Source organism: Ahaetulla prasina, chromosome 1, assembly GCF_028640845.1.
Source record: "Ahaetulla prasina isolate Xishuangbanna chromosome 1, ASM2864084v1, whole genome shotgun sequence".
Lineage (NCBI taxonomy): Eukaryota > Metazoa > Chordata > Lepidosauria > Squamata > Colubridae > Ahaetulla > Ahaetulla prasina.
This window is the reverse complement of record NC_080539.1, coordinates 196,727,856-196,755,344: the sequence shown is the minus strand read 5'-3', so window position 1 is coordinate 196,755,344 and position 27,489 is coordinate 196,727,856. Positions and strand designations below refer to the sequence as shown.

General features: G+C 41.6%; 1 protein-coding gene and 1 non-coding gene across 4 annotated transcripts in view; both read left to right on the top strand.

Annotated features, from left to right (window-relative positions):
* Positions 1-27,489, top strand: part of PARD3B (par-3 family cell polarity regulator beta) — a 603,755-nt gene that overhangs the window by 255,293 nt on the left and 320,973 nt on the right. For all 3 annotated transcript variants that reach the window (XM_058186680.1, XM_058186671.1, XM_058186683.1), the window contains exons 13-15: positions 10,303-10,435; positions 25,276-25,363; positions 26,897-27,012. In XM_058186680.1, the coding sequence (XP_058042663.1) occupies positions 10,303-10,435; positions 25,276-25,363; positions 26,897-27,012 (337 nt within the window). The remainder of the gene's footprint in view (positions 1-10,302; positions 10,436-25,275; positions 25,364-26,896; positions 27,013-27,489) is intronic.
* LOC131189425 (U4 spliceosomal RNA) lies at positions 14,591-14,701 on the top strand. Its single transcript, XR_009153032.1, has one exon. It is a non-coding gene; the product is annotated as a U4 spliceosomal RNA (small nuclear RNA).

The window sequence follows — 27,489 nt, the reverse complement described above, 5'->3', positions numbered from 1 at the left end:
ATCCAGCCACCTCATTCTCTGTCATCCCTTTCTCCTTTTGCCCTCAATCCTTCCCAGCATTAGGCTCTTCTCCAGTGAGTCCTTCCTTCTCATTAGGTGGCCAAAGTATTTCAGTTTCATCTTCAGGATCTGGCCTTCTAAAGAGCAGTCAGGGTTGATCTCCTCTAGGACTGACCGGTTTGATTGCCTTGCAGTCCAAGGGACTCGCAGGAGTCTTTTCCAGCACCAGAGTTCAAAGTTTATTGCAATGCTCTCTACATGGGGCTCCCCTTGAGATGCACTCAGAGGCTTCAGTTGGTCCAGAATGCAGCTGCGCGGGTGATAGAGGGAGCTCCACGTAGCTCCCATGTAACACCTCTCCTGCGCAGACTGCACTGGCTACCTGTTGCCTTCCGGGTGCATTTCAAGGTTCTGGTTACCACCTTTAAAGCGCTCCATGGCTTGGGGCCTGGGTACTTACGGGACCGCCTGCTGTTACCTCATGCCTCCCACCGACCCATACGCTCACACAGAGAGGGACTTCTCAGGGTGCCGTCCGCCAAACAATGTCGGCTGGCGGCCCCCAGGGGAAGATCCTTCTCTGTGGGGGCTCCTACTCTCTGGAATGAACTTCCCCCCGGTTTACGCCAAATATCTGACCTTCGGACCTTTCACATGAACTGAAAACATATTTGTTTGTTCGCGAGGCTTTCTTAAATTGGGAGATTTTAAATTTAATTTTTAGTTTTAAATTGGGGTTTTTAGATTATATATTTTAATTTATCGGCCTAACTGTATAATAAGTTTTTAATCTATTTTAATTGTATATTGTTTATTTTATCTTGGCTGTACACCGCCCTGAGTCCTTCGGGAGAAGGCGGTCTAGAAATCTAATAAAATAAATAATAAAATAAAATAAAGGCCTCAATTCTTTGGCGCTCAGCCTTTCTTATGGTCCAACTTTCATAGCCATACATTGCAACTGGGAAAACCATAGCCTTGACTATACACACTTTTGTTGGCAGGGTGATGTCTCTGCTTTTAGCACGCTGTCTAGATTTGCCATAGCTTTCCTCCCCAGGAGCAAGCGTCTTTTAATTTCTTGGCTGCAGTCCCCATCTGCGGTGATCTTAGAGCCCAGGAAAATAAAATCTGTCACTACCTCCATTTCTTCCCTATCTATCTGCCAGGAATTGAGAGGGCCAGATACCATGATCTTAGTTTTCTTAATGTTGAGTTTCAAGCCAACTTTTGCACTCTCCTCCTTCACCCGCATCAAGAGGCTCTTTAGTTCCTCTTCGCTTTCTGCCATTAGAGTAGTATCATCTGCATATCTAAGGTTATTGATATTTCTCCCAGCAGTCTTAATTCCAACTTTTGATTCATTCAGCCCCACCTTTCTCATGATGTGCTCTGCATATAAGTTAAATAGGCAGGGCGATAGTAGACAGCCTTGCCAGACTCTTTCCCAATAGTCTTAACTGTATCAGTGTGCATATATGTACTCTGTTTCTCTTATAAAAACAGAGGTATGAAATGCAATATACCTTTTCCACATGCCATGTGAAAAATGCCTAATGAGCATCTTATTGAGTCTAACTCATTTTAAACACTATTTTTTAAATAAAATATGCTTGCAGTTCAATTGTAATTCCATTTAGAGCTAAAAAGTATAGCAAAAAGAGCCACGACCTGTTCTTTCTGTTGCCTGTTTAAAAATCCATTATTTTTTTATTGGCTGGGACACTAATGGCATCTTTTCATGACTGTTCTGTTTCACTAACTGAGGACCCTAATTAGGTGGTATACTGATCAGTTGTTGAGCTATTGATTTGTTTATCAAAGACCTAGAAAAGCAGGTTTTCATCCCGTTGCTGTTAATTTAAAAGTACCTCCGCATGAGCTACCTGCTTGAAGCTTAATATATTTTTAACCCCAGAAAAGAATTACAAATTGTAGTGTAAAGGACATATAGTAAGCTTATGGGTTGTTGTTTTTTAAGTTGAGAAGAGATGCTGTACTGGGTAAAAACGCCTTATTACTTATTAATAAAAGCTTTAATATTCTAGTTAAATAGCTCCTATATCCGTGATGGCGATCCTATGACATGTGGGCTAGAGGTGGCACACAGAGCCCTCTCTGTGGGCACACGTACCATCGCCAGCTGCTTTTCTGGCTTCCGATGCGCACCAGCCAGTTGGTCTTCGTGCACACCAGCACGCCATAAACCCGAAGACCAAGTCTGCACATTCCAGTTTGGGCCTTGGTGCCCAAAAGGTTTCCCATCACTGTTCTATATGATTTCCTACAATAATACTGTCAGTAAAGTGCTGAGGAATATCCCCACTCCTGCTAGTCTAGATCCGGAGCATTACAATGCTAGGTCAAGCTTTCACAAGGGTTGGTTAAAGAGGGAAAAATTAGAAAATTGGGATTTAGTTGAAAATTAGTTTGACAATCTGTTTACACTGCAAGACTATATTTTTATTGGCAGATATTACCTGTATATGTCTTATATACAGATAGAATTATACAGATGTTTTTAAGTCTCTGATTACTGAAACTCTCAAAAATATGTCAAAAAATAAAGAAGGAGGGGGAAACAAAATCGGCAACCTGGAAAGTATAATAGAAGGAAAAGCAAATAATTCAATATATCACTTAAGAATAAAAAGAAAAAAGACTTCAAGAGCAAAATGCAAGAGATAAAAATGAGTTATTCATAATGTTTTGGAGTGAGATATGGAAATACTAGAATATTTAAAGGAAGATAACCTTATTTATAACAAACTTAAGGGAGAAATGGGTTAGGAAACATAGCACAAGGGAGGGAGGTTTTAAGAGGAAAACTAATGGAACATGAACAGAGTGTTTGTATACCAATTAGATAAAGGGATCATTCGGTATTTGATTGATTGTTTGTTTTTCATACTTCTTAACCACACATCTATTATAGATTGTATTATAAATTGTTGTATTATTGTATTATATATACAATTATATATATATATATATATATTTATATATATATATATATATATATATATATATATATATATTTATATATATATATATATATATAATGAATTGTATTATACAATTGTATTATAAATTGCTATATATTATAAAGTTTATAAGTATTATGTACTTAGGTTAAGATAAATAAAATTTATTAGCTACTTGAGATGTATAGTTTTCAACAAAATTAAACTGGATAAATAAAAAATCCAGTGAATAGAGTGAGATATTTAAAGTATGATGAAAGAAAAAATAAAGTACAGAGGTACTTTATGGGTTTCGGTCAATAGGATTAAATTGGGGCAGAGGTAGTTCAATTGCTAGTTATGTGACTAGTGTTGACAATGGAATGAGCATTTTAACAGCTTATTTAAATTAAATGCTTTGGGTGTGTACATGATTAAACAAAAGATATCAACATACCTAGAGCAGCAGAATTCTTACCTGAAAAATAATTATGGCTGAGACGACTTCCGGTGTCCAGAGGCAACGGTCGTCTGGAGGCTTCTCCTGCCTCCAGTGCCCGAATCCGGCCGCCGCCGAGGCCCCCAGGGGCCAGGTGTTCCGAAAAGGACACCTGCCGCACGGACGGCTCGCCAGGGGTCTCCCAGCCGACATACAGGACTGGGGGGACCGATGCTGGCGCGTCCTAGGCTCGGCGGGGTTTGGAGGCCACGGGCCACGGCCATTACTTTGGTCGTCGCCTGGGCCGCTGTGCCCGGTGACACCGGGGCTTTGGATTTATAACTGCAGCAGCCTGGTGGTGAACAGGGAACGGAGAAGAATTGAGGAATGGAGAAGGGAAGGGGATATCGGTAAACGCGAGTGGAGTGCTCCGGAGTGCGGGGGGGTTTTTCTCCCCTGCGGCTGGAAGGAGCACGAGTCATTCTGGAGAGAGGAGAACTTAAAATAAGAGCTCTGGAGAGAAGAGGTGATGGAGAAATTTAGGAGGGAGGGTTTGAGGCCCCCCCTCCCTCTGGGGAACAGTGGTGGCGTCCAGCTTCCGCCTTCACTATGAGAATCTTGATGACATCACTTCCCTTCGGCTTCCTGGTTGACTAACTGTACTCTGGACTCGTTGCTCCTGTGAGTGCCCCCTGGTGGATCCGGAGGAAATTACAAGGATACTGTGCTTGCCTGAGGATTTTGAATTTTTTTTTTTTTAAATGGCAAAAGGTCAGAGACCAACTGCTGGAGAGATGGAGAGAATTCTGGAAAAGTTATCCAATATGGACAAGAAACTGGATGATTTGCAAAGAGGCCAAATGGAAATAAGAGCAGAAATTGTGACTATCCAAAAGGATTTAAAGGATACTCAACAAGTCTCAGCAGAAAACAAGCAGAAAGTGGAAGGTCTGGAGGGTGAGATGCGGGCAGTGCAGAAAAGAGAGGAGATGACAGGCAATGCTGTGCTTGGACTACAGATGGATAAAATGTCTTATTTCCTTAGGTTTCAAAATTTGGAAGAAGTGGACCAAGAAGATTTGAGAGATGTTGTGACTAAATTGTTGGGAGAATTTCTTGGGAGAGGTGTTGATTTCATGAATTGGGATGTGGATCGAGTTTATAGAGTTAATTCACAATATGCACGCACGCATGCAGTTCCCAGAGAGGTTCATGTCAAATTTGTGAGAAGAGGCGAGATGAAATTCTTAGAAAACATAGGAGTGGGGCACTGACTTACAGGGGCAGGAGATAGCCATTCTGAGGCAGATTCCCAGACAGGTACGTGAAATGAGAAAGAAATATTACTTTTGTCAAGCAAATTGTACCAGAAGGAGTAGGCTTCAGATGGCTGATGCCAGAGGATTGATGATTTTCGGGAGGGCATTACGAAAAAATTAGTACAATTGCGGAGGCTACGGCCTACGTGGAGGAACACAAAGCCCTCCTGGAATCAGATGACCCAGGAATTGAAGAAGGGGAGGTTATAGACCATGGGGCGGAGGCGGCTGCCGCTGTTGCGGCCCTGGAGTTGGGTCAGGCTGAACCCAGAGTTCTGAGATCCAAAACTAGGAAGTGATAAAGATATTTGGTATTGTGTTGGTTTTCCTTATTCTCTTTTGTACGATATTCTGTTTATTCTTGACCCTTCTTTATTGCGTATGTAAGATTTGTAAACTTAGCTACTTCGTGTCACCTGCTTGCCATATGGCTGTTGTATGTGTTAAAAAATTTGAGTAAAATTCTTATCTTGTATAAGAAAAATGAAAATTTACCATACCTGATATGTATTTGTATAAACCTTTTTTGACCAATAAAAACTTTTTGAACAAAAATAATTATGGCTAAAAAAGAAATAAAAATGAATAGCAATTATAACTATTGTTAAGAACAAAACTATAAAAATGAATAACAAAAACAGTTCTGGAGATCTTCAGAATAGCAGATATGTTGCAGGACAAAAGAAGGAATCAGATTTTTACATCCTTTCAGCGTGCCAGGAATCTCAAGAATGGCAGCTGGTGGACCCCCAGAAGCTGGCAATTGAATAGTACTTCTAGGATTCTAGAGCTATAATGAGGTTCAGACTTTCTGGGGATATTTACCACCTTTTTAATACTTTTCTTAAGGGACAGGGAGTCTAAATAGTAAAACTTAGCAGTGGCTAGATAGCCCATCTTACCAGGGACTTGATCATAAATGTAGACAATGGAACCTTTGCCAAGAATATTTTAGACCATAGCCTGGTGGGAAGCATCCTGGGATGGTCTGATGACATATCTAATCAATACTGTGGGAACCTAGACATAATTTTTCTACCTGCACTAAATGTATATATAGTAAAATCTGCAATACACAAATAAAACTAAATAAACTTTTCTCCATTGGTATTTCTTGGATGTGGAAGGGAAAAAAATGATCCACACCACTATTTTTTTTTTTATTTGGAAATTTTATATTGTCGCCTACTTGCTCATGGGAACTCAAGGTGGCTTACAGGAAATAAAAAACACAATATAGAAGAAATAAATAATAATAATAATAATAAAATAATAATCCCCTACCCCACTCCGGTGACAAAACACACTCATATCAGCCATTTAATGGGCTCCATCAGGCTCTGGGTTCCTGAGGCCCTCTGGCAGAACCATGTCTTTAGAACCTTCTGAAAGTGTCAGAGTGGGGGCCAGTCTAATATCCAGAGGATGATGTTCCAGAGGGAGCAAGCCACCACAGAGAAGGCCATTCTACTGGTTTCTGCCAGATGTATCTCCTTAGAAGATGGGACTCACAACATTCCTTGCCTCACCACACTTGTGGGTTGGGTGGATGTGACTGGCAAGAGACGGTCCCTCAGATCACCTGGCCCCAAGCCATGAAGAGTTTTAAAGGTGACAACCAGCACTTAAATTGCACAAAAAAGCAAATTGGCAGCAATGCAGCTCCCGCAGGAGAGGTAACACATGTGTACACCGAGTTTTGCACAAAACCATGCGGGCCACTGCATTTTGCACTAACTGGAGCTTCCGGATTCTTTTCAAGGACAGCTCCATGCATTGCAATAGTCAAGACGGGAGGTTTGCTAGGGCATGAGTGATGTGAGTAGGGATTTTTGGTCCAGGAAAGGGCATAACTGGCACACAACCCGCAGTTGTGCAAAGGCCCTCCTGGCCATGACTGCTATCTGCTCGAAGAGCAGGAGTTGCGAGTCCAGGAGAACCCCCAGATTACACACTGGGTCTGTATGGGGCAGTGCCACCCTATCTAAGACCAAAGGTGGCAATTCTGCATGGACCAAAGAACCCCAAACCAAGAGCCACTAGGTCTTGCCTGGGTTCAATTTTAACCAATTGCTCCCCATGCAGCCCCTAAGAGCCTCCAGGCACTGTGAGAAGGAGGTCACAGCACTGCTTAACTCACCACAGGCTGAAATATACAGCTGAGTATCATCAGCATATTGGTGATATCTCAGTCCATGGTGACGAATGACTTCACCCAATGACTTCATGTAGATGTTGAATAGGAGCGGAGAGAGTACTGAGCCCTGCAGATACTTTGCTGATCTTCTGGGTTGTTACTACAATGTCCTGGAAGAGGCATCGATGTCTCCTGCCAGTCTGCTCTCCAAAGTTCTGAAAAAGATTTGCTGATCATTTCTTTTGCTGTAATATATAAATGTGGTTGAAGTAGGCCAGGATTGGTTGACTATCCTGAAGTGCTGAAGTGCTGTGGGCAGTGTTGCCCTTTTTGAACACCACTGAATGATCTGAAGGTACCCGAGACCCCCAAAGCTGCATGCTGGTAAATTTCTTCTGAAAAAGAGAAGAGGACTACATCATACCAGCCTAAGAGGAACTGCTGACCAGCATAACTTAACCTGTTTAATTCTCAGTAGGAAGGGAGCCTAGATGTAGCAAGGCAACATTTGCTAACACTGAAGGCTGCATGTATAACCTGTAGAGAGATGTTTAACTTTGAAATGCTTGGATAAGCACACATAATTCAAGCTTTTGTTTTGTTCTTTTACTGCTACTTCTCTATTACCATCACTTATCAGAATGGCCTGAGGGAAGTAGGAAAGAAGGGGGAAAGAAACTGATTTGTTTACCTGCTGTAAAGCTGTGGAAATGAAATACTGTCTACATTGCTTTACATGCCGCAAATGAAAGTAGTAATTTGCATTATCATGGTAATAAAAAGGAAAAAGATATTGTGTGCTGTCCATTAGAACAATTCCAATGAACCCACGAGACCCTTATGACACTGGCCTTCACAGCTTAGAGAAGGAAAATGATTAAAAAAAACCTTCAAAAACTACCGATTTAGAAAGATGTAAAGGAAAAACGTGATTTTCCTCTTTTTCCACTCTTTAGACATATATTGATATTATGAAGAAGGTTCCAGAACAGATAAACATGAACAAAATGTGGCATCCGGATTATTTTCTGATTTATTATTGCTTTTTAGATGAACAGATTCTTGACAATGGATGGTTTATAAACCTTATTTTAAATGTGAACCTGGAGTCTTATCTTGGTTTGTTTTTATGCTTTGTACAAAACTTTTTCAAAATGCACAGTTGGTATAGCCAAAACAAAAAACAAAAAAACACCATACCTCTTAAGACTAAACTTTATTTTTAACTTTTTCCTCCCTGAGGCCCTTATCTTCCTTGAGAGTAGATAGCCCAAAAGAGAGGTGACTATGTCAACTTTACATTCCAAGGCGCACAGTTGGTTCCACAACCTGAAGAATATTGAAGAACCCTAAATTAGGAGATCACTATAGTAATACCTAATTAATTTCAGAGGGTCTTAGACTCTAGTCTAATTTTAATGATAGTTTTAACCAACTATTGTATTCTGAATGCTAGAAACACGTCCTGTGATTACAATTCTGCAAAACAAAGCCCAATGTGTCAATGCTTTGCAAATAGTTTTAAAAGAAGGAAATGTGCTTTTAATTGTTGTGAGAATAGGATTTTTATAGCTAATCTGTGAAAATTAAGAACAGTTAATCTGTATTTTAAATTAATATTTTAATTCCATTTAGTAAGTTGTTTATTTTTACAACAAAAATGTCAGAAGAAATTTGGAATGGTTATTGATGTGAAAAATAAAAACTTTATAAAGCCAGATACATTGGCATATGATTTAGGGGTATGCCATTTGTTTCCAAAGCCATTCTGGTGTGCATTCATTTCAGCACATATGTGGCAGCCACTGAGAGAAGGGAACCAGCTGGCTGTCAAAAAATTACCATTGGCACAGTTTTTCTTGTCTTGACAAGACTACAAGCTGCCTTCACAGATGGAGTAATAATGGGAAGCCAGTTGTGGTCAGAAGATGCATTACATGTATTTTGCCTCTCATGACAATATGGAACTTTGCTAAATATTCAGTAGTTTTCTTTTTTTTTAGCCCTCCTCCAGTACAAATAACCCCTCTCAAAAGAACTATTTGAATGTTTTCTGCCATTGTTTCTCATGGATGCTGCTCCTTTATTCCCTTTTGTGTCCTTTTTAAAAATTACATATCATAATAGCTATGACTGGTGTTAACTTGCCAATCAGATTTGCCATTAGAGGCAGCTGATAGTCAATTAAGTGTTAGAGCACACTGAAACAAATGATGGCAGACTAAATGAATACCCAAATATATTCACCAAGAATACCAATAACTCTCAGAAAAAAGAACAAATAGTCAGCAGGCAAAGCCCATATTCCAGGTCTCATTGAAAAACTTGAAAAAAATTTCAAGAAAAAAAAAGACTTGAAAAAATGAGGGTTATATGGGGAAGAAATGTAATGCTTCTTCATCTAGTGGTGATCTCTTGGGTGTCACTTTACATCTCACAATGACACTACTCAGTTACATGGAGATGGTTACCTTGAATACTGACAGGTGCTGCCTTGTACAAACCTAGGGACAAGCAATTCATGAGTGGAAAGTTGCACACACCTTTTTTCCTTGGAATGTGTGACTACAAAAGTTTTGATTGATGGAGGAAAGTGGTTAAGGGGAAAAAAATAGGTGCTCTATGCCTATGTCAGCTGCAAGCCATGTGTCTCATCCCTTAATCCAGGCATGTCAAACACATGGCCAGTGGGCCAGATCCGGCCCATGCAGGCCACACCTACCCTGGCTCCACATGGGGAAAAAATCCCAATATGTCACGATATGGCCCACGATGCGATCGGGTTTGACACCCCTGCCTTAATCCCTTCCTTAAAGTCCTTCCCATGCATTAATCCATTTTTATCAATTTGGAAAAGACACCTTAACTATCCAACATCTTTCCTCAAAAGCCAACATTCTGGGCCCCACCCATTCTAGTGACATAATGCTATTGGCCATGTCTCAGACAGCCCTTAGTATCATCTGCATGAGGTATGGCTGTGGAATTGGTTCACAGGAATTGGTTCCCGTTGCAATTTCCTTTTAAAATTATTAATAACTATTTTAAACATCTCAAAGGTGCTTTTTTAAAAGGCAAGTGGACTGTTTTTTCCTTGATGAAGAAGACTATTTTAAATGTTGATCTGTCTATATTTAGGTCTGAGAGTTCACAACATATAATAAATGTTTTGGAAACAATGCATAGGTTGAGTAGTTTCTAAGAAATTGACAAAGTGTTGCATTATTACCTTAAAAGACTGCCAGATTTATTATGAATCACTGTCAACTACCAGATGCATTGTTTTACATATGACACTAGGAATTTGTAGCTCACCAGAAGCTCCAGCCAGTGTAGAGAATGATAAAAGTATCTTAGAGTTATGGGTCAACAACTTCTGGAGAGTTGTTGTAAAACATTCAAGTGTTATATTACCGTAACAAATACGATTTTATTTTGATCTAGGAATGCAAAGAACCTGATATATTATTTCCAAAAGCAGAGGTTGAAGGGAATATTAATTTCACAAGCACTCCTAAGCAAAGTGATGCTGCTGTACAATGTTTCGTCACATATTGCCCACAGGAGAAGTTAAAAGGTAAGCACTATGCATTGGGCTTGGCTTCTGCCTTTAACGTTTCGGGTCAGGGTGTGTGTGTGTGTCATTGTATTATTTTCAGAAACTCATAACAACCTAGAAAATAATTAGCTAAAGTACAGATTGCAAAATATCTAAGATTTTATGAATTGTGGAAGAGCAGACTCTGACTTGATGAATTGGCTTCTTGGTATAAATTCCAGCTTTAAATGGTTTCTAACTTGGTGCTACAAAACAAATTTAGAAATACAAATTGTAATTTCAGTATTTATTTTCTATCAATCTTAAATAACTCCATTGTTCCTAAACTTAAATAAGAAATTCAGATGTGATATATAATTTTTTGTTGTTGTATTGATATATTTGTAATCACTTATTTTAAATAATATCCTGCATATATTAGCTGTTTTGAACAATAAAAATTACATTAACTTTTTTTCTTAATCTTTAGACATTCTAATTTTTAAAAATAATTTAGTAAAGACAGTTCAAATAGTGTTGTAGGTTAACATTCTTTTTTTTCTGGCATGTTAAAATATATTAATTTTTAATCAAAAAAGGTAAATGATTAAAAATAACAAGTTCTTGTATATAAAATTAAGGACCAAAATCTAAAACTGAAAATTCCATTACGTGAACAATGGAAAATTAAAAACGGGAAAGGAATGGATGGAGAAAGGTATATGCTCTAGTCTTCCCTTGCTACCTCACATTTGTTTAACAGTGTGTTTTCAGACTTGCATCTAAATCTGAATGTGTAATTTTGCCCTGAGAAAGAGATTCCAAAACAGATGATGAGTGACAGCTATTCAGAGAAAAAAGCCTTCCCAGGGAATTAGCAGAACATTCCCTATTCCCTCTCCTATGTTAATATATTTTCTAAAACTCCAGGCAATACAGTTCTAAATTTAGAGTGTTGAGCTACCTCTCTTAGTTACATATTTCCTCCTCTCATTATTTAGGACTTCAAGCACATTTTTAAAATTTTAATACTTCCCTTTAACTTGGGAATGTGCTGCACCCCAGATCCAAAGACAAAATTAAGTTGTTGGCTTTGGATATGAAGCACAACACATTCCCTACCTTTGACCACGTTCTTATATTATAGAGGAATAAATAAGCAAATCTGGGCTAAAATAATTGGGATAGGAGAAAAACATTCTTGATACAAATGAATATAGGAGAGTTCTATTTCTTGATAACATGAGAAAACCCAATTGTTAATACGCTTTTAAGAATAGAAGTAGTTGTTGCTTCTGGCATGTTGAGGTTATGCTGGCTTGAATAAAGTGCTATCTTTGCATTACGAGAAATTCTCTGCTAATCCAGCAGGAGAAAAGAAAGGAGACCCAAAGTTCAGTCATCTTCTCTTTGCCCTACTACATTTTAAGATTCTTCAGGACCCATACAATTTCATTTGCTACATTCTCTATGCTATCTTCTTCATTCAAAAGAGGCAAATTTAGAGGTACCTTTCCATGAATGAAGTTCAAGACATTCAATAGAAACCATGGTTCAAGGAAGAAGAGGAAGCCAGTCAAACTATCCACACACCCCTCTCTCCCACCATCTCCTGTGTCACTTTCTTTTTTAACAGGTTCTCCAACTTTTAAGAGGTGCTGAAGGAAAATCAGTTGGAACAAACTGTGCTTTGCTGCTTCAGTTAGTGAAAGTGACTGGCTCCATCCCTATGTTTCTCACATTTCAATGCAGGTTGTGTAGACTTGCAATCAATCACTAAAGGTTTATGATTTACAATTATTTAGCAGTTTAAAACAACAACAAGAACTTTCCTCCCCTTTAAACTAGTGAAATAAAGAAAGCCTATAATTGGAAATTGAGATTACATTTTTTGTGTAAAAAATTGGAAATTCAGTTTGGTTTCTGAGATCCACTCCACTGTGCCTATTTCATTAAAGTAAACCACATTATTGCACTCAGAAAAACCTGAATCAGTCCTCTAGGTTTCAGCCTGTCCACACCTGGAGTTTTATTGCCAGTCCATTAGGCTACTGCCATTTCAAAGAACGAACTTCATAGATCTAGTCCAACCTCCTACTAAAACAGGCGGCATTCCCAGCATTAATTCATTTTCTCATTGTACTCACAGATGTGTGGATAGGGCCACTAATTTTTGACATTTTTAAAAATCTGGTGGAGAACCTCCTTAAACGAAAACAGTTTGAGGAGAAAAGACACAGAATGCTGGCAAAACGGGTCAGAAATCATTGTTAGAAGGAAGTGGATGTGCAGAAAAATGTTGCCAAGAAATCTTATCTGCCGACTTATACTTCAAATGGAACTGACCTTTAAAACGCTGAGAGGGAGAGAGGGTGAAAATATACTTGAAAAAACAGACTACTTATCAAATAGATACTGCAAAATGTGAAAGAACACATTGAAAGACAGCTAAAGGAACATCTGAGATAAGTTAGCTACTGGTAGTAGGCAGAGGTGGGCTGCTGCCGGTTTGGACCAGTTCACTCAAACTGGTTGTTCTGATTCTATATGATTTGAAGAACCAGCAAATCGGACCACTGGCCGGCCCTGCCCCAAAATTGGCCAGAAAAATGGCCTGAAAAACTGCCTGAAAATGGCCCCAAAACAGGTTGTTTTCAGGCCGTTTTTCTGGCCAAAATCAGCCCTGAAAATGGCCCCAAAACAGGCTGGGTTTTTTTTTTGGTGGTATTTTCAGGTGAAAAATGGCCTGGAAAATGACCCAAAACTAGACAATTTTTCAGGCCATTTTTCTGGCCAAAGGTGGCCCAAAAAAGGCCTGAAAATGGCCTGAAAACAGCCCCCAAACGCCCAAAAAACAGGGCATTTTTTGGGTCATTTTGGGCATTTTTTGAGTGAAAAACGGCCCCAAAATGGCCTGACAAATGCCCAAAACAGGCTGGTTTGTTTTTTTTGGTGGTATTTTCAGGTGAAAATGGCCCCAAAACAGGTTGTTTTCAGGCCATTTTTCAGTCCAAAAACAGCCTGAAAGCCTGAAAAATGGCCTGAAAATGGCCCACAAAATCTGACTGCAAGAGGAAGAGGCATCTCCCGGGTCCCCTCGTCCCAGAAGCAGCAACCTTGTATTCTTCCCATCTCTGCTAGCCCCCTTCTTCACATGAGATTGCCCAGGAACGGAGAAGGGGGCGGCGTTTCTGTGTGCTCCCGTTTCTGTGTGGCACTCCTCCCTCAATGCTAGTGGCCACCGCTGCCCCCTTCTCCTTCTCCTTTTCCTTCTCCCTCTCCATCTCCTCTGCTGGGAGATCCTGTGCAAAGAAAGGGGCTATCAGAGAGGGGAGAGTGCGAGGTTGCTGCTTCTGGGATGAGGGGACTCGGGAAGCATCTATATCCAGATTACCCAGTTTTTCTTCCTCTCGCAGCCAGCTTTCACAGTCTAGCTGGACGTAGACTCTTTCTCTCTCCTTCCCTCTCTCCCTCTCTCTCTCTCTCTCTCTCACACACACACACACACAAAACAGATTGGAACTTTCTTTCCTCCTGCCTCCCCCATGGAGACCCCTGGATTCCCTCCCCAACCCTGTCTGTCCCATACAGGTACCACCTACACAAGTGATGTAGTGTTGACCATGCCCTCTCAGTCACATGACACCCCCACCCCCGCCATGCCCACACAGCCAGTCATTAGGGCAGAGAACCGGTTGTTAAAAATTTTGAGCCCACCAGTGATAGTAGAGTATGTGCAGCAGAAAAAATCTTTAAATAATGAAAATCAGATTAAAGTAGGTAAAAAATGTTATATTAAAATTTTGTAACTGAAAAGAAGCATGCACACAACATGTTACACAACATGTATTGTGTAAAAGTGATGTGTTTGTGTGTGTAAATGGTGATGTGAATGGGAGTGTGAAGAAGCACATGCACATGACGGCAAATCCTCAGTTTTAAAATTTGTGTAGGATGGGGCTAGGTTGCACTATTGTGCAGTGCAGAATAGAAGAGATTTGTTGTCTGCTGCACAAGTCAAGAAAGACTTGACTGAATAATGTAAAAGTATGAACCAATGTTGTTAAAAAAATAAACCTGTGAGGGGTTGTTGAAGAATTAATCCTAAATGTAATAGGTAATGCTTTATTGTTAAATGTTGAAATCTATTGGTATTAATTTGGAATACCAATACACTGAATTTATTTCTTCTAGAAAACTGTGCAGTGGCAGTATCATAGCAAGTGAGGTTTATCCGAGACATGATTATTGCTAATTGAAGTGGTTTATTGATGTTCTTCTCATTTCTCATGTATTTCTATAAATCCTGGCTTTCTGTCAATTTACTTTGGCTTTTTTAAAAAGAAATCTAATATTCTCGTGAAAAGATTAAGAGTCGCTTCTTTAAAGTAATTTTGCTTTGCCTATCATTATTGGAAGAAATACTTAAAAATCCAATATTGAAATGCCAACCTTCAGTCTATTTTTACATGAATCATCTAATACTTGCTACCCTGAGGTCCTCAGTTTGTTCCTCTGCCAAGCCGTGGTGCAGACTCAGCGTTTGTTTCGAACAACCTCTACAAAGAAGTCTTATTTCAGTGCCAGCAATTTCACATTTCTGTTGCTGAAAGATTACTGGAATCTGCCTCATCAGAGGATTTCTAAAGTCCCCCTGAAATCTATGAAGTTGCAACAAACTTATCATTTTGGTGGCTCTGTCACAGGTTTCAATTCCAACAACCCAATATACTGATTCTCTATATGTACCAATAAGGGAGAATATGAATGAAGATACATACACACAAACACACACACACACACATTCTCCTTTATTGTGATTTATATGTAATTTGAAAGATTGCATCATTTTAAAAGGATAGTCAAGTAAGCATTTTTTTATTATCTTCACTTAAGTTAATTCATGAGTATCCTTTACTATATAGGTTAATATAATTATAACTGGCTTTTGTGATGTTAAAGTAGGCAAATATCTGCCTAAATACCTCAAAAAGCAGGTTTAAAAGTGAAATCAAAATAAGATAATTTACAATTTACCATTAAAAGCACTGCTGAGCCTCCTAGAAAGAAAAGGCACATTGCCTCAAAGTGATATCCTGTATCAAATTTCTCAAGAGTGATAGAGTGGCCCTATACAATTTTTCAACAGTCTTGAGTTATTCTTACTTTACTTATTTACAAAACTAATTTGAGGGTAGTATTATACTCATCTGGTAAGCTTAGAGCCCACCTTGGATTATATTGTTCAAAATTCCCCTAATTGGCAATAACAGTTTAATTATTCTATTGCTATGAGGGGCATTATTTATATCAGTATATTAAAGTATTTGCATCAAATGTTCAATTTGCCCAGCTCTCATTTGGTGCCATTTAGGCATATATATATATATATTTTCTGAGGTTTTCGCGGGTGTTTTTATGTAGGTCTTTGGTTATTCGGGTTTTCTCCTGCGTAAAATTGGAAGTATCTTGGGGACGTTTCAACCAAGTCTCATTCGTCATCTTCAGGCTTCAGTTTCGTGCTTCTGGGAGCACTTCGCGCTTCTTGCTCCCAGAAGCACGAAGCTGAAGCCTGAAGATGACGGATGAGACTTCGTCGAAACGTCGCCAAGACACTTCCAATTTTACGCGGGAGAAAACCCGAATAACCAAAGACTTATACACACACACACACACACACACACACACACACACACACACATATATTTATTTAACAGTTTTCTTGCCTATCATGTACTTATCAACTTTCAGTTATTTTGTTGATTTGGGTGGAATCTGTGAGCCTGGTTTTGATGTGTCATGTCGGAAAGCTTTATGATATTTTAGAGATTGGGGGTTAAGATTAGTCATAAAGTGATTCTCAACTTTCATTTAGCAATCATTCAAAGTTATAACGATGCTGAAAAAAGTGACTTATGACAATCCTTGCACTTACGACTATCACAGCATGCCCATGATCACATGGTCGGAATTCAGGTGCCTGGCAACCAGCATCTATGTTGTAGCCTGTTAGCTTCTAGCCCCTCCAGCAGCCGAATCAGATGAGGAAGAGGCATGGGAGTCAAGGTCAGCATCAAGGCAACCTGAGAGCTCTGAGAGGGAAGAGGGAGTGGAGCTGGCAGAGAGAGAAAGACAGAGAGGGGGAGCTTGGGCCATCGATCAGCCATCAGATGGAGAGTCAACAGCCCCCAGGTCTGGAAGTGGCTGATGAGGAAGAGGAGGAAGAGCTGGCTCCAGCGCCTGATGCACAGATGCTCAAAAGGCAGAGGAAAGGACAGCAGTGGAAAGGAAGAGCCACCGCTACTAGCGAAGCCCCACCCTAGCTCTGGGGATAAAAGGGAGGGGCCGGAGATGAATAGGTGTGGCAGACAACTATTCATTTCCTGGCTGGATGAACTTGTTAGCCTGCAGTGAGGGAGAAACTTTTTGCTGGGGCTGCTGGCCCTCCTAATAAAGGAATCTTTGAGTTAACTTCAGTGGGTTTGTCGTGTTTGGGGAGTTGGGTCAGAAAAATGTATTAACGACAGTTGCAGCATCCCAGGGTCATATGATCACCATTTGTGACCTTCATAGCTGGATTCTGACAAGTAAAATCACACAACATCATGTGAGCCGCTCAATGATTCTCTTAATAACTTTGGCAGAAAAAAGTTGTATAATCAGGAACAAGTCATTCAAAAACTGTCTCACTTAATGATAGAAGTTCTGGTCCCAAGTTCTGGTCCCCAAGTCAAAGATGACATATGAACTGCAGCCCATTTTTGAGCCACAGTTCTGGGCAGCTCAAGGCAACAGGGATAAGAACACTTTTTAATCTTATAACTGTGATTAAAAGTCCAGCAACACCATAAAACTTTCCAGGGGGAAAGCCAGCCTTTTTAAGGCCTTCCAAAAGTTTAGAAGAGTTAGGAGCCTGCCAGATTTCAGAAAAGAAAATATTTCCACAGGGCCAAGAAGTCCACTACTGGGAAGACATGCTGCCTATGTTCTACTAGATGACCATATTTGAGAGAAGCAACCTGGAGTATGCCCACTCCTCCCCTCAACTCAATGAAGATGCTGTCCAACTGAGTTATTAGAGATGGTCCTTGACTTATGACAGATACCCCCCCAAAAGATATTTATGACCTGATTTCAAAGTGATAATGTCCACCTCCCTTCCCATAATCATGTGATCACATTTTGGGCACTTGGCTACTGGCTCACCTTTATGGCCATTTACAATATCCTGCTGTCATATGGCTTCAGTTTTCATCATTTTTTGCTGGTTTCTGGTGTCACAAAAAATGTTGTAACGTTGGTTGTGATCACATGGTGATTCGCTTAACAACCGCAACAACTTTCAACCATAATTTCAGGCTCAATTACAGTTATAAGTTAAGAACTATCTGTATATAGTGCTTGGGGGAAGAGTTCATTCAAATCCATTTTACTTTTAAAAGTTTGTGTAGGTTTTTATTTATGTATTTGTCTTGTTTTCTTCATATCTGCAAATCTTGGTTTATCCTGAGTATGCTGATTATTTTCATTTATTAGTGCCTGGTATAATTGGATTTGAGTGCCATAAGAATTGGAAGTTTGGATGTTCTATTTCATTATTACAGTTTAATGTATGAGAATTGATATAGTATAGCTTTAAAAAAATAAACAAGTGGACATTTATTGTGTGGCAGTACTAATTAAAATTGCTCCCCACTGATTAATCAACTGTCATGGTTGATTAATCTATCAAATTAAGACAGTTACAGATTATACTCTGTATTTTATATGTACAGCTTTTTCCAGCTACAGTTTCATCGAACTAAAGTTACGTTCCCGGATGTCATTGATTCAGATTTATTTATGTATGCAGGGAATCCTATTTGCCTGAACAATCTATCTTATTTTCTGTACCATTCTTTCTATTATTGTTTCCACTATTATTTTTCACAAGAAAAAAAAATAAATTGTAGAACTTCATATTTTAAAATTATGGTGTCACACCAAAATATCCCTCCTTCATTTCTAACAAAAATTGTAATAAATGTTTCAAATAAAAAAACATTTATTATTCACAGAAAAGGTGATAATAAATGCACGCCAAATTATTTCACATTTTTGATCCATTAATGTTGAAACAAAACTCTGTATTTTGTAAAGACCAGAATAGTGAGAAATATCACCTCTGGGAATAATGCCCCTCTTCTCTAGTTGACTAGCTGGGGCAGAGGCTGCTTCCTGATACCAGAGTTGGGAAGGATTCTTAGATTTGGCCTGAATGTTTGTTTAAGCATCCTGAATGTCTCGGCCAATTTTTAATCCTTACTTCTGGTGAACCATGCTTTTCTGTGGTTGAAAGCAGCATAGTTGCCTCAAAGCTTGATGTACTGTGCTACCCTTAATCCCACAGTGGGTTCACTCCTCCAGCTATTATAACTACACTTTTTTAAACTATTGTTTTAAAATTAATTTGAACCCTTCCTGTCACAACTAGAATGGGGTCTGTGTTTCCTTAAGTTTCACTGGAAGCATGTAGCCTAACCACTGCAGAATGATTTACTGTCCTTGCGTCTGCTCTGCAGAAAGGCAGATTAAAAAAAAAACAGCTATTGAACGCATAACTTCCAAAGCAGTGGGTATGTCCTGTTATTCTCAAATTTTGTAGGGATATACCCAGTAATCGTATTGCAGCCCTGTTACCACGCTTCCCAGATTGCACTAATGAATTCCTGCTTACCCTTTTACTTGCAGACAGATGGTCTGCTGGAACTTAGAAGGTAGTAAAATTTTGTGCAGCTGCATGTAAGGGTTGTCAGCACAACTGGTAAACTCAGTTATATAGCTATCTGTTTATTGTCTGGACATTTCAATGTCCATAGGCTGTTGTAAATGACTGGCTTTGGGCTATAATAAAATATTCAGTTACTCATTCTTTCATAATTTGTTCCAGAAGGTCAGACTTCTTTATTTTGTCTCTTAAAAATAAAGATGAAGATAATAAGAGTTTGTGGATGATATTAATTTATTCAGATTTCTCTACTCCCCCACCCTCAACTACTTCCCCCTTAAAAGCATCTATTAGTTAATAAGGTTCCCAGCTCTCAATGGGATAGAAGGTCAATATCGAATTCATTATGCTTTTTTATTTACGCATGTCCAAGATGGCGCCGCGCCGCTGAACGGGAGATGCGGCGACGGGCCTTTTCCGGACCTGACCGGGTTTGGGGGGGTCTTTTTAGGAACTTGGACCCCCCGCCCGGGTAGAGGGCAGTGTGCGTCGTCAGGGAAGGGGTAGAGTGGGGCTGGGCGGCTCCGGGCTGCTTCAGGAGGAGCCCCGGAGCGCTCTCCCCCCAACGGCGATGGCCCGGCGTTCTCCAGCGCCGCTGCCGCGCCGGGATTCTTTGGATTCGCCGCGGCGTGGCGGCAGCCGGGCGTCGCATGGCCTCGGGAAAGCCCCAACGGCGATGGCCCGGCCTTCTCCAGCGCCGCTGCCGCGCCGGGCTCTTCGGGATTCCGGATTTTTCGGCGGCGGTGGCGGCGACCGGCTTCGCATGGCCTTGGGAGGGCCCCGAGCTCTCTCCCACCAGCGATAGACCATCGCCGGGATGGCGGCTTGGCCTGGTTCTCCCCGCCAGTGGTGGCGATGGCGGTGGCGGCCGGCTCGGCGATCCCTTGGGAGGAGCCTGGAGCTCTCTTCCTCCCAGCGGTATGATCTTCAGTGGCGGCAATGGCGGTAGCGGCAGCCTGGCCTGGCCTGGCCTGGCCCGTCCGGGGATGGGCTGGCCCGACGGTGGACCGCTGGGCCCGCGAACTGGCCTGGGGTCGGAGCCGGTGGTGCCCCGGCGGCCCCGGCGGGCGAGGGGCCTATTCCAGCAGCCTATTCCAGCGGCCTATTCCAGCGGCCAGGCCGGCTGGGCGGCCTATTTGGAGAGTGCAGGTGGGCCCGATGGACGCCTTGCTGGTACCATCTGGAGGATGTCCTCGGGCCTAGTGGTCGTCCTCTCTATTATTTTTTACCACCTAAAGGACGTCTATGGACCGCCTGCTGGGGGGGGGACCTTTTTAAGATCCTGCTCCCCCCCCCTCGGATTTTGGGAGAGACATGGCTTAGCGGCTGAGCGGCCTTGCCTGGTGGATGTCCCTGGCCTAACAGTGTAACAGCTTCCCCCTTCCTTCCTTAACCACCCTCGACTGTAGAATGAGGGGTTGGTGAAACGACTGAATTATGGCGGTGTTATTCATCTACCGCCCAAGAACTATTCCTCAACTGTGCCTACCCGGAATTGCCGGAATTATCAATTATCATCTTGACTGGTCCAGGATGGGCTTGTTTGCCGGACTCTTAGTATGCGGACTTTTACAGCGGCCGACCTTCTTGCCCTGCGAGATTCCCCTCTCTCGCGGGTTTGGCCCCCTACACTATCGAGGGCCCATCTTGAGGACGGGTTTTGGAACCCCGAGAGGTGGCATGCCAAAAATAGGAGACTTAGGGGATTTTTAATTAATTGTTTTAATCGTTTTTTTAAGGGGAGTTTTAATGGGAATTTTAATGGGAATTTTAATGCGGGGGGGTGGATGGGTGGGGGGGAAAACCCGTCAGGGAGGGGGCTAGGTCCACCATGTGTTCGCGGCGGTAACTTAATAGGTCCTCGGGTTATGGCGACGGGTGTCGTTCCAGTTTGTCTGGGTCGAGGTATTACTACGGTAAGTGAGAGAGGGAGATATGACGGAAGGCCGCGCCACATCAGGTCTCGGGGGCTCGCCCTCGCTGTTTACGAGCGATTGCGTGCTCCGGCCCCCCAGAAATTTCCCGTGACCCGAGTGGCCAGAGTAATCGGGACCTGGGCCTCCGGCTGATGTTATGTAATGCCAGGTCCGCGGTTAATAAAGCCCCCCTGATTGCAGATCTTATTCAGGAAGGGACCGCGGACGTTATGGGCATTACGGAGACCTGGTTGGGCACCGAGGGGGGGGTCCCCCTAGTGGAGATGTGCCCACCAGGCTTCCGAGCATTCCATCAGCCGAGGGCCCAGGGTAGGGGTGGAGGGGTGGCGGTTATTATTAAGGAGAGTCTCGAGCCGAGGGAAACCACTGTGCCTCAGATAGCTGGGTGTGAATCCCTCTTCGTGAAGTGGGGTCGTAGAACTCAGGTGGGCTTGTTGATCACGTACCTGGCTCCTTGCTGCGTGACTACAGCCCTGCCTGAGCTGTTGGAGTTGCTGGCCGGGCTGGCAGTTGAAACCCCCAGACTGTTGGTCATGGGGGATTTCAATTTGCCATCAGCCGGCGTAGCATCTTCGGCAGCTCAGGAGTTCATGGCTTCCATGACGGCCATGGACCTGATTCAGTTAATTGACGGCCCTACCCACGTCGGGGGAGGTACCCTAGATCTGATTTTTATCTCTGGCCAGTGGTCTAATGATCTGGTTTTAAATGATTTAGTTGTTGAACCTTTGTCATGGTCAGATCATTTTCTCCTTCGTCTAGACTTTCTGACCGCTACCCACCACCGCAGGGAGACGGAACCAATGCGCTGGTTCCGCCCCAGGCGCCTGATGGACCCGGAGAGGTTCCTGACGGAGCTTGGGCCGCTCCCCGAGCACCTGGCCCACGACTCGACTGAAGAGCTAGTTGCGGCCTGGGAACGGGCCGCGGCTGGAGCTTTGGACCGTGTCGTGCCTTTGCGCCTCTGACCCGGCCGGTCTCAACCAGCTCCTTGGTTCCCCGAGGAGCTGAGGGAGATGAAGCGCCGGAGAAGACGCCTAGAGAGTGCCTGGAGATCCAGCCGCTCTGAGGCTGACGGACACTAGTTAGGTCCCATAGTAGGACCTACCTAGTGGCAATGAGGGCTGCGGTTGCCCACGCTTCCTCCCTCATTGCATCGGCAGATAACCGCCCGGCTGCCCTGTTTCGGGTGACCCGCTCTCTCCTTCAACAGGAGGGGCGGGAGGACCCCCTACAAGGGCGTGCCGAGGAGTTTAACGGTTATCTATACGACAAAATTGTTCAGCTTCGGGACGGATTGGATCAAAATTGGGTAGATCCAGGCGAGGGTTCTGAGGCCCGTCTTGTTGAGGTGGTTTGGGATGACTTTGATCCTGTGACTCCCGAGGACATGGACAGGTTGCTGGGTAGGCTGAACGCCACCACATGTTTACTGGATCCGTGTCCCTCCTGGTTAGTACTGGCTACTCAGGAGGTGACGCGAGGCTGGCTCCAGGGGATTACAAATGCTTCTTTGCGGGAGGGGGTCTTTCCCGCGGCCTTGAAAGAGGCAGTGGTGAGACCCCTCCTCAAGAAGCCTTCCCTGGACCCAGCTGTTTTAGGGAACTACCGGCCAGTCTCCAATCTGCGCTTCACGGCGAAGGTTGTTGAGAGTGTGGTGGCATGTCAGCTACCCCAGTACCTGGATGAAGCTGTCTATCTAGACCTGCTCCAGTCCGCTTCCGCCCGGATACAGTACGGAGACAGCTTTGGTCGCACTGGTGGATGATCTCTGGAGGGCCAGGGATAGGGGTTATTCCTCTGCCCTGGTCCTATTAGATCTCTCAGCGGCTTTTGATACCATCGACCATGGTATCCTGCTGCGCCGGTTGGAGGGGGTGGGAGTGGAGGCACCGCTTATCGGTGGTTCTCCTCCTACCTCTCTGATCGGACGCAGACGGTGTTGACGGGGGGGCAGAGATCGACTCCAAGGTGCCTCATGTGTGGGTGCCGCAGGGGTCGATTCTCTCACCCCTCCTGTTCAACATCTATATGAAGCCGCTGGGTGAGATCATCAGTGGCTTTGGGGTGAGATATCAACTGTACGCTGATGATACCCAGCTGTACTTTTCCACCCCGGGCCACCCCAGTGAAGCTGTTGAAGTGCTGTCCCGGTGTCTGGACGCCTGACGGGTCTGGATGGGGAGGAACAGGCTCAAACTTAATCCCTCCAAGACGGAGTGGCTGTGGATGCCGGCACCTCGGTACAGTCAGCTGCAGATGCGGCTGTCTGTCGGGGGTGAATCATTGGCCCCGATGGAGAAGGTACGCAACTTGGGCGTGCTCCTGGATGGTCGGTTGTCCTTTGAAGACCATTTGGCAACCGTCTCCAGGAGAGCATTTTACCAGGTTCGCCTGATCCGCCAGTTGCGTCCCTTCCTGGACCGGGATGCCTTATGCACAGTCACTCATGCTCTCGTTACCTCTCGCCTGGACTACTGCAATGCTCTCTACATGGGGCTCCCCTTGAAGAGCACCCGGAGACTTCAGCTAGTTCAGAACGCGGCTGCGCGGGTTATTGAGGGAGCGCCTCGAGCTCCCATATAACACCTATCCTGCGCAGACTGCACTGGCTACCTGTTGTTTTCGGTGCGCTTCAAGGTATTGGTTACCACCTTTAAAGCGCCCATGGCTTAGGACCGGCTATCTACGGGACCGCCTACTGCCGGCTTCTATCTCCCATCGTCCGCACGCTCCCACAGAGAGGGACTCCTCAGGGTGCCGTCAGCCAAACAGTGTCGACTGGCGGCCCCAGGGGAGGGCCTTCTCTGTGGGGCTCCACCCTGTGGAACGAACTTCCCCTCGGACTTCGACAATTACCTGACCTTAGGACCTTTTGCCGCGAACTTAAAACTTATTTATTCCGTATGGCTGGACTAGCCTGATTCTTATTTTTATTGGATGGGTTTTTAAAATTCTGTGATTTTATGGGGAAGTACGTTTTTTAATATTTTGGGCATTTAAATTAGTTTTTTAAGGGATGTTTTTAATTATTGTATGTATGTATATTTTATCTGCCTGTTCACCGCCCTGAGTCCTTCGGGAGAAGGGCGGTATACAAATTAAAATATTATAAATATTATTATATTATTATTATTTTCTTCTCTTAACTTGGAAATGTTTTTTTTTTCATACCTTGGAAGGAATATTCATATCATGTACTATGTTTCAGACAGTAACAACATGAGAGAGTAATTTTGCACATACTTTATATGCTCAGATTCAGATTAAAAATGTTAACATTGCTGAGTATGCTTTCATTATCAGTTGATATGTACTATTTGTTTGTTTTGTAACAATTTGTGGATAACAAAATAGAACCGAATCACAGCTTAACTATATGGCAGCATAGTTGATAGAGCATCTATGCACCCATTGAGTGTTTTATTTAAGTCTTAGCTCAAGCTTAGATATGGGAAATCCACTGAAATTACTAAAATCAACATAGGACTTTCATTTTTCATCATAAGGCAAATTTCAATATGTTTATCTTTAATTATAAATGAGCAAACAGGAATCAGGTCTGTTGAAAATCCTAAGGGGGAAATATTTTTTTTCATACCTTGAAGGAATATTCATATCATGTACTATGTTTCAGACAGTAACAACATGAGAGAGTAATTTTGCACATACTTTATATGCTCAGATTCAGATTAAAAATGTTAACATTGCTGAGTATGCTTTCATTATCAGTTGATATGTACTATTTGTTTGTTTTGTAACAATTTGTGGATAACAAAATAGAACCGAATCACAGCTTAACTATATGGCAGCATAGTTGATAGAGCATCTATGCACCCATTGAGTGTTTTATTTAAGTCTTAGCTCAAGCTTAGATATGGGAAATCCACTGAAATTACTAAAATCAACATAGGACTTTCATTTTTCATCATAAGGCAAATTTCAATATGTTTATCTTTAATTATAAATGAGCAAACAGGAATCAGGTCTGTTGAAAATCCTAAGGGGGAAATATTTTTTGCTTGGTGTATTTTTAATTCTAGTTTAGCTAGTTTGGAGATTTGTATAAATTTGCTGCTACTTCAAGAGAGATGCAGCATGCCAGTTCAGTTCTTTGGCCAGGAGACAAATATTTGCTTCTACCATTGTTTATTCTTTTTCCCTTTAAATTTCAGAGTTTGAAAGCGGCACAGCTGAAAATGAAGTCCCACCCCCTTTGCCTCCACATCCTAGTGAGAAGCTATTTACAGATTATAATCATAGGTCAGAAAATGTTTACTATTTCATGTCTAGTGATAGCAATGAATCTCTTTCATATTATGTGAAAACTGGTTTTGCTTTACAGTTCATTTGCACCATAACATATGCTCTGATATTTAGCCTTCTTCATCTTCCAAATCTGTTATGATTTGTTTCTCTTACTTATACTCACTGAACTCATTGAGTAGGAAGAAACTGAGGCCTGTCAAAATTTTAAATCTTCAAAGTTTAAACCCAGCAAATGTATCTATTGAATCAATGGCTTACTGTATTAATGGTTTTACTTCTAGTAATTATTTCTTCTTATAAACATTTTCATTTGGGGACATTTTGCAGTTTTATATTTTATTGAGTACTGGAATGGGGGAAGGTGTTTTTATGTTCATATGGGATTTGCAATTTCATTAAATGGAACTGTCCCTTTTTAGAGCAATTTCCCCTTTCCCATCTTATTTTCCACTCTGATGGGAGATTCTTTATCAACATTCTGAATAGAATTGGAAACTGGTTAAAAAACTGGTTACTTTGCAAACCTGATTGAATCAAATCACAGATAAGGTGGAAGGTCTGGGAAGCCTATATACATGTACAAGTCCTCACCAGAGTTCTCCCTATCGCATGTCTGCCTTTCTGACTAGAAAGGTATTTCAAAATCTCCAGTTTTTATATAGTTTTCTTCTTCCCTCAGAAGAGAATTGTGTTGTTTCTTTGAGACAGAATGTGTGTCCATGTAATTCATATAATTCACAAATTTCAGTTAAATTTTGGTATGCAAATTTTTGGAAATATGCAATTTTCAGAATACTGTATTATTTTAAATTTAATTTTAGACTTAGGTGTAAGACAATCATGAATCAAATAAGGGGCTGGAATCTAATAGTCGCAGTGATGGAAATTAGCAGAATCAAAAGAGTTCAGACATCCTTCCCCATCACAATTTTTCATTAGCCCTCCAAATCTGCTGAGATAGTTTTGAAGTACCTTTTTTTTTGGCAAAGTTTGGAAGCAGAGCTAAATACAGAGGGATTTTGTGAAAAGACTCATGTTTACATGACATTGGACTATGCCTTTGATCTTTTCAATTGAAAGGAGATATAATTAAGTTTGGTCTTGATTTCCCTACAAAGCATTTTGCTTCTTAACAGCATATTCACATTTTTAATCATAAGCATGGGCATATTATAGAGCATCTAGCAGATTTATCTAATTGGAAACAAATTAAGAACCTGATGATAAATGTATTTAGATGATAGCACACTTTTAATACTTAAATTAATGTACTTTGTTAAACTTTAATATGCCTTATTAGTACTGAAATAATGATAAAGTGGGCTGAAAAGGTAAAAACCAATACCTTTGGGTTGGATGATAGTTACCCAAAGTAAATTTAGATTTATTGTAGGCAATAACTCATGCAAAATACCTTGAATGACTTATAATAGCTAAGGAGAGAAAATGCATTATGTTGTATAGAGTTTAATTACTACATCTGATCCTCACCCCACATACTTGGTATGATTTCTTTCTTTTCAACAGCATAGCAACAGATTCAGAGACTTTTTTGCCAAATCAGCCCATCAACTTCAGATCTTTGACCCTGTCCAAACAGACGGAATCAATTAACCTGAAAGCCTCCAAGAGCATGGACCTTGGTAAGAAGTGGTGAGAAGATAGCTGTATATTCCCTTGTTCTATTTCTTAAATACACCTAATTTGGAAGAAAAAGAATTATGACAGGCCAAATTTGACAGGAAATTAGGAGGAAAAATAACTTTCCTTGCAGAACTTGTTGTTTAGAAACTGTAATTGTAGAGATTTTATTATTATACCAAATCATAATATAATTTTCTTGATTTATAATTTGGTCCAATGTTTGAACCCAATATTTGGTTTACATAGTAATTTTTGATCAAGGCATTTTACCCTTAATGCTTGATAAAAGCACCTTAGCTTGTTAATGCAGATTTTATATTTGTTTATATATATATATCTAAATATTGAAAACTGAAGTAAGTCAAATATTTTATTTATTATGATGCCTTAGAATATTTTGCTTTTCAGTTTAAAATATTGTCTAGGAAATGGGGAGAAAACAAATATGATAATGACATATACTGTAGACTTTAATA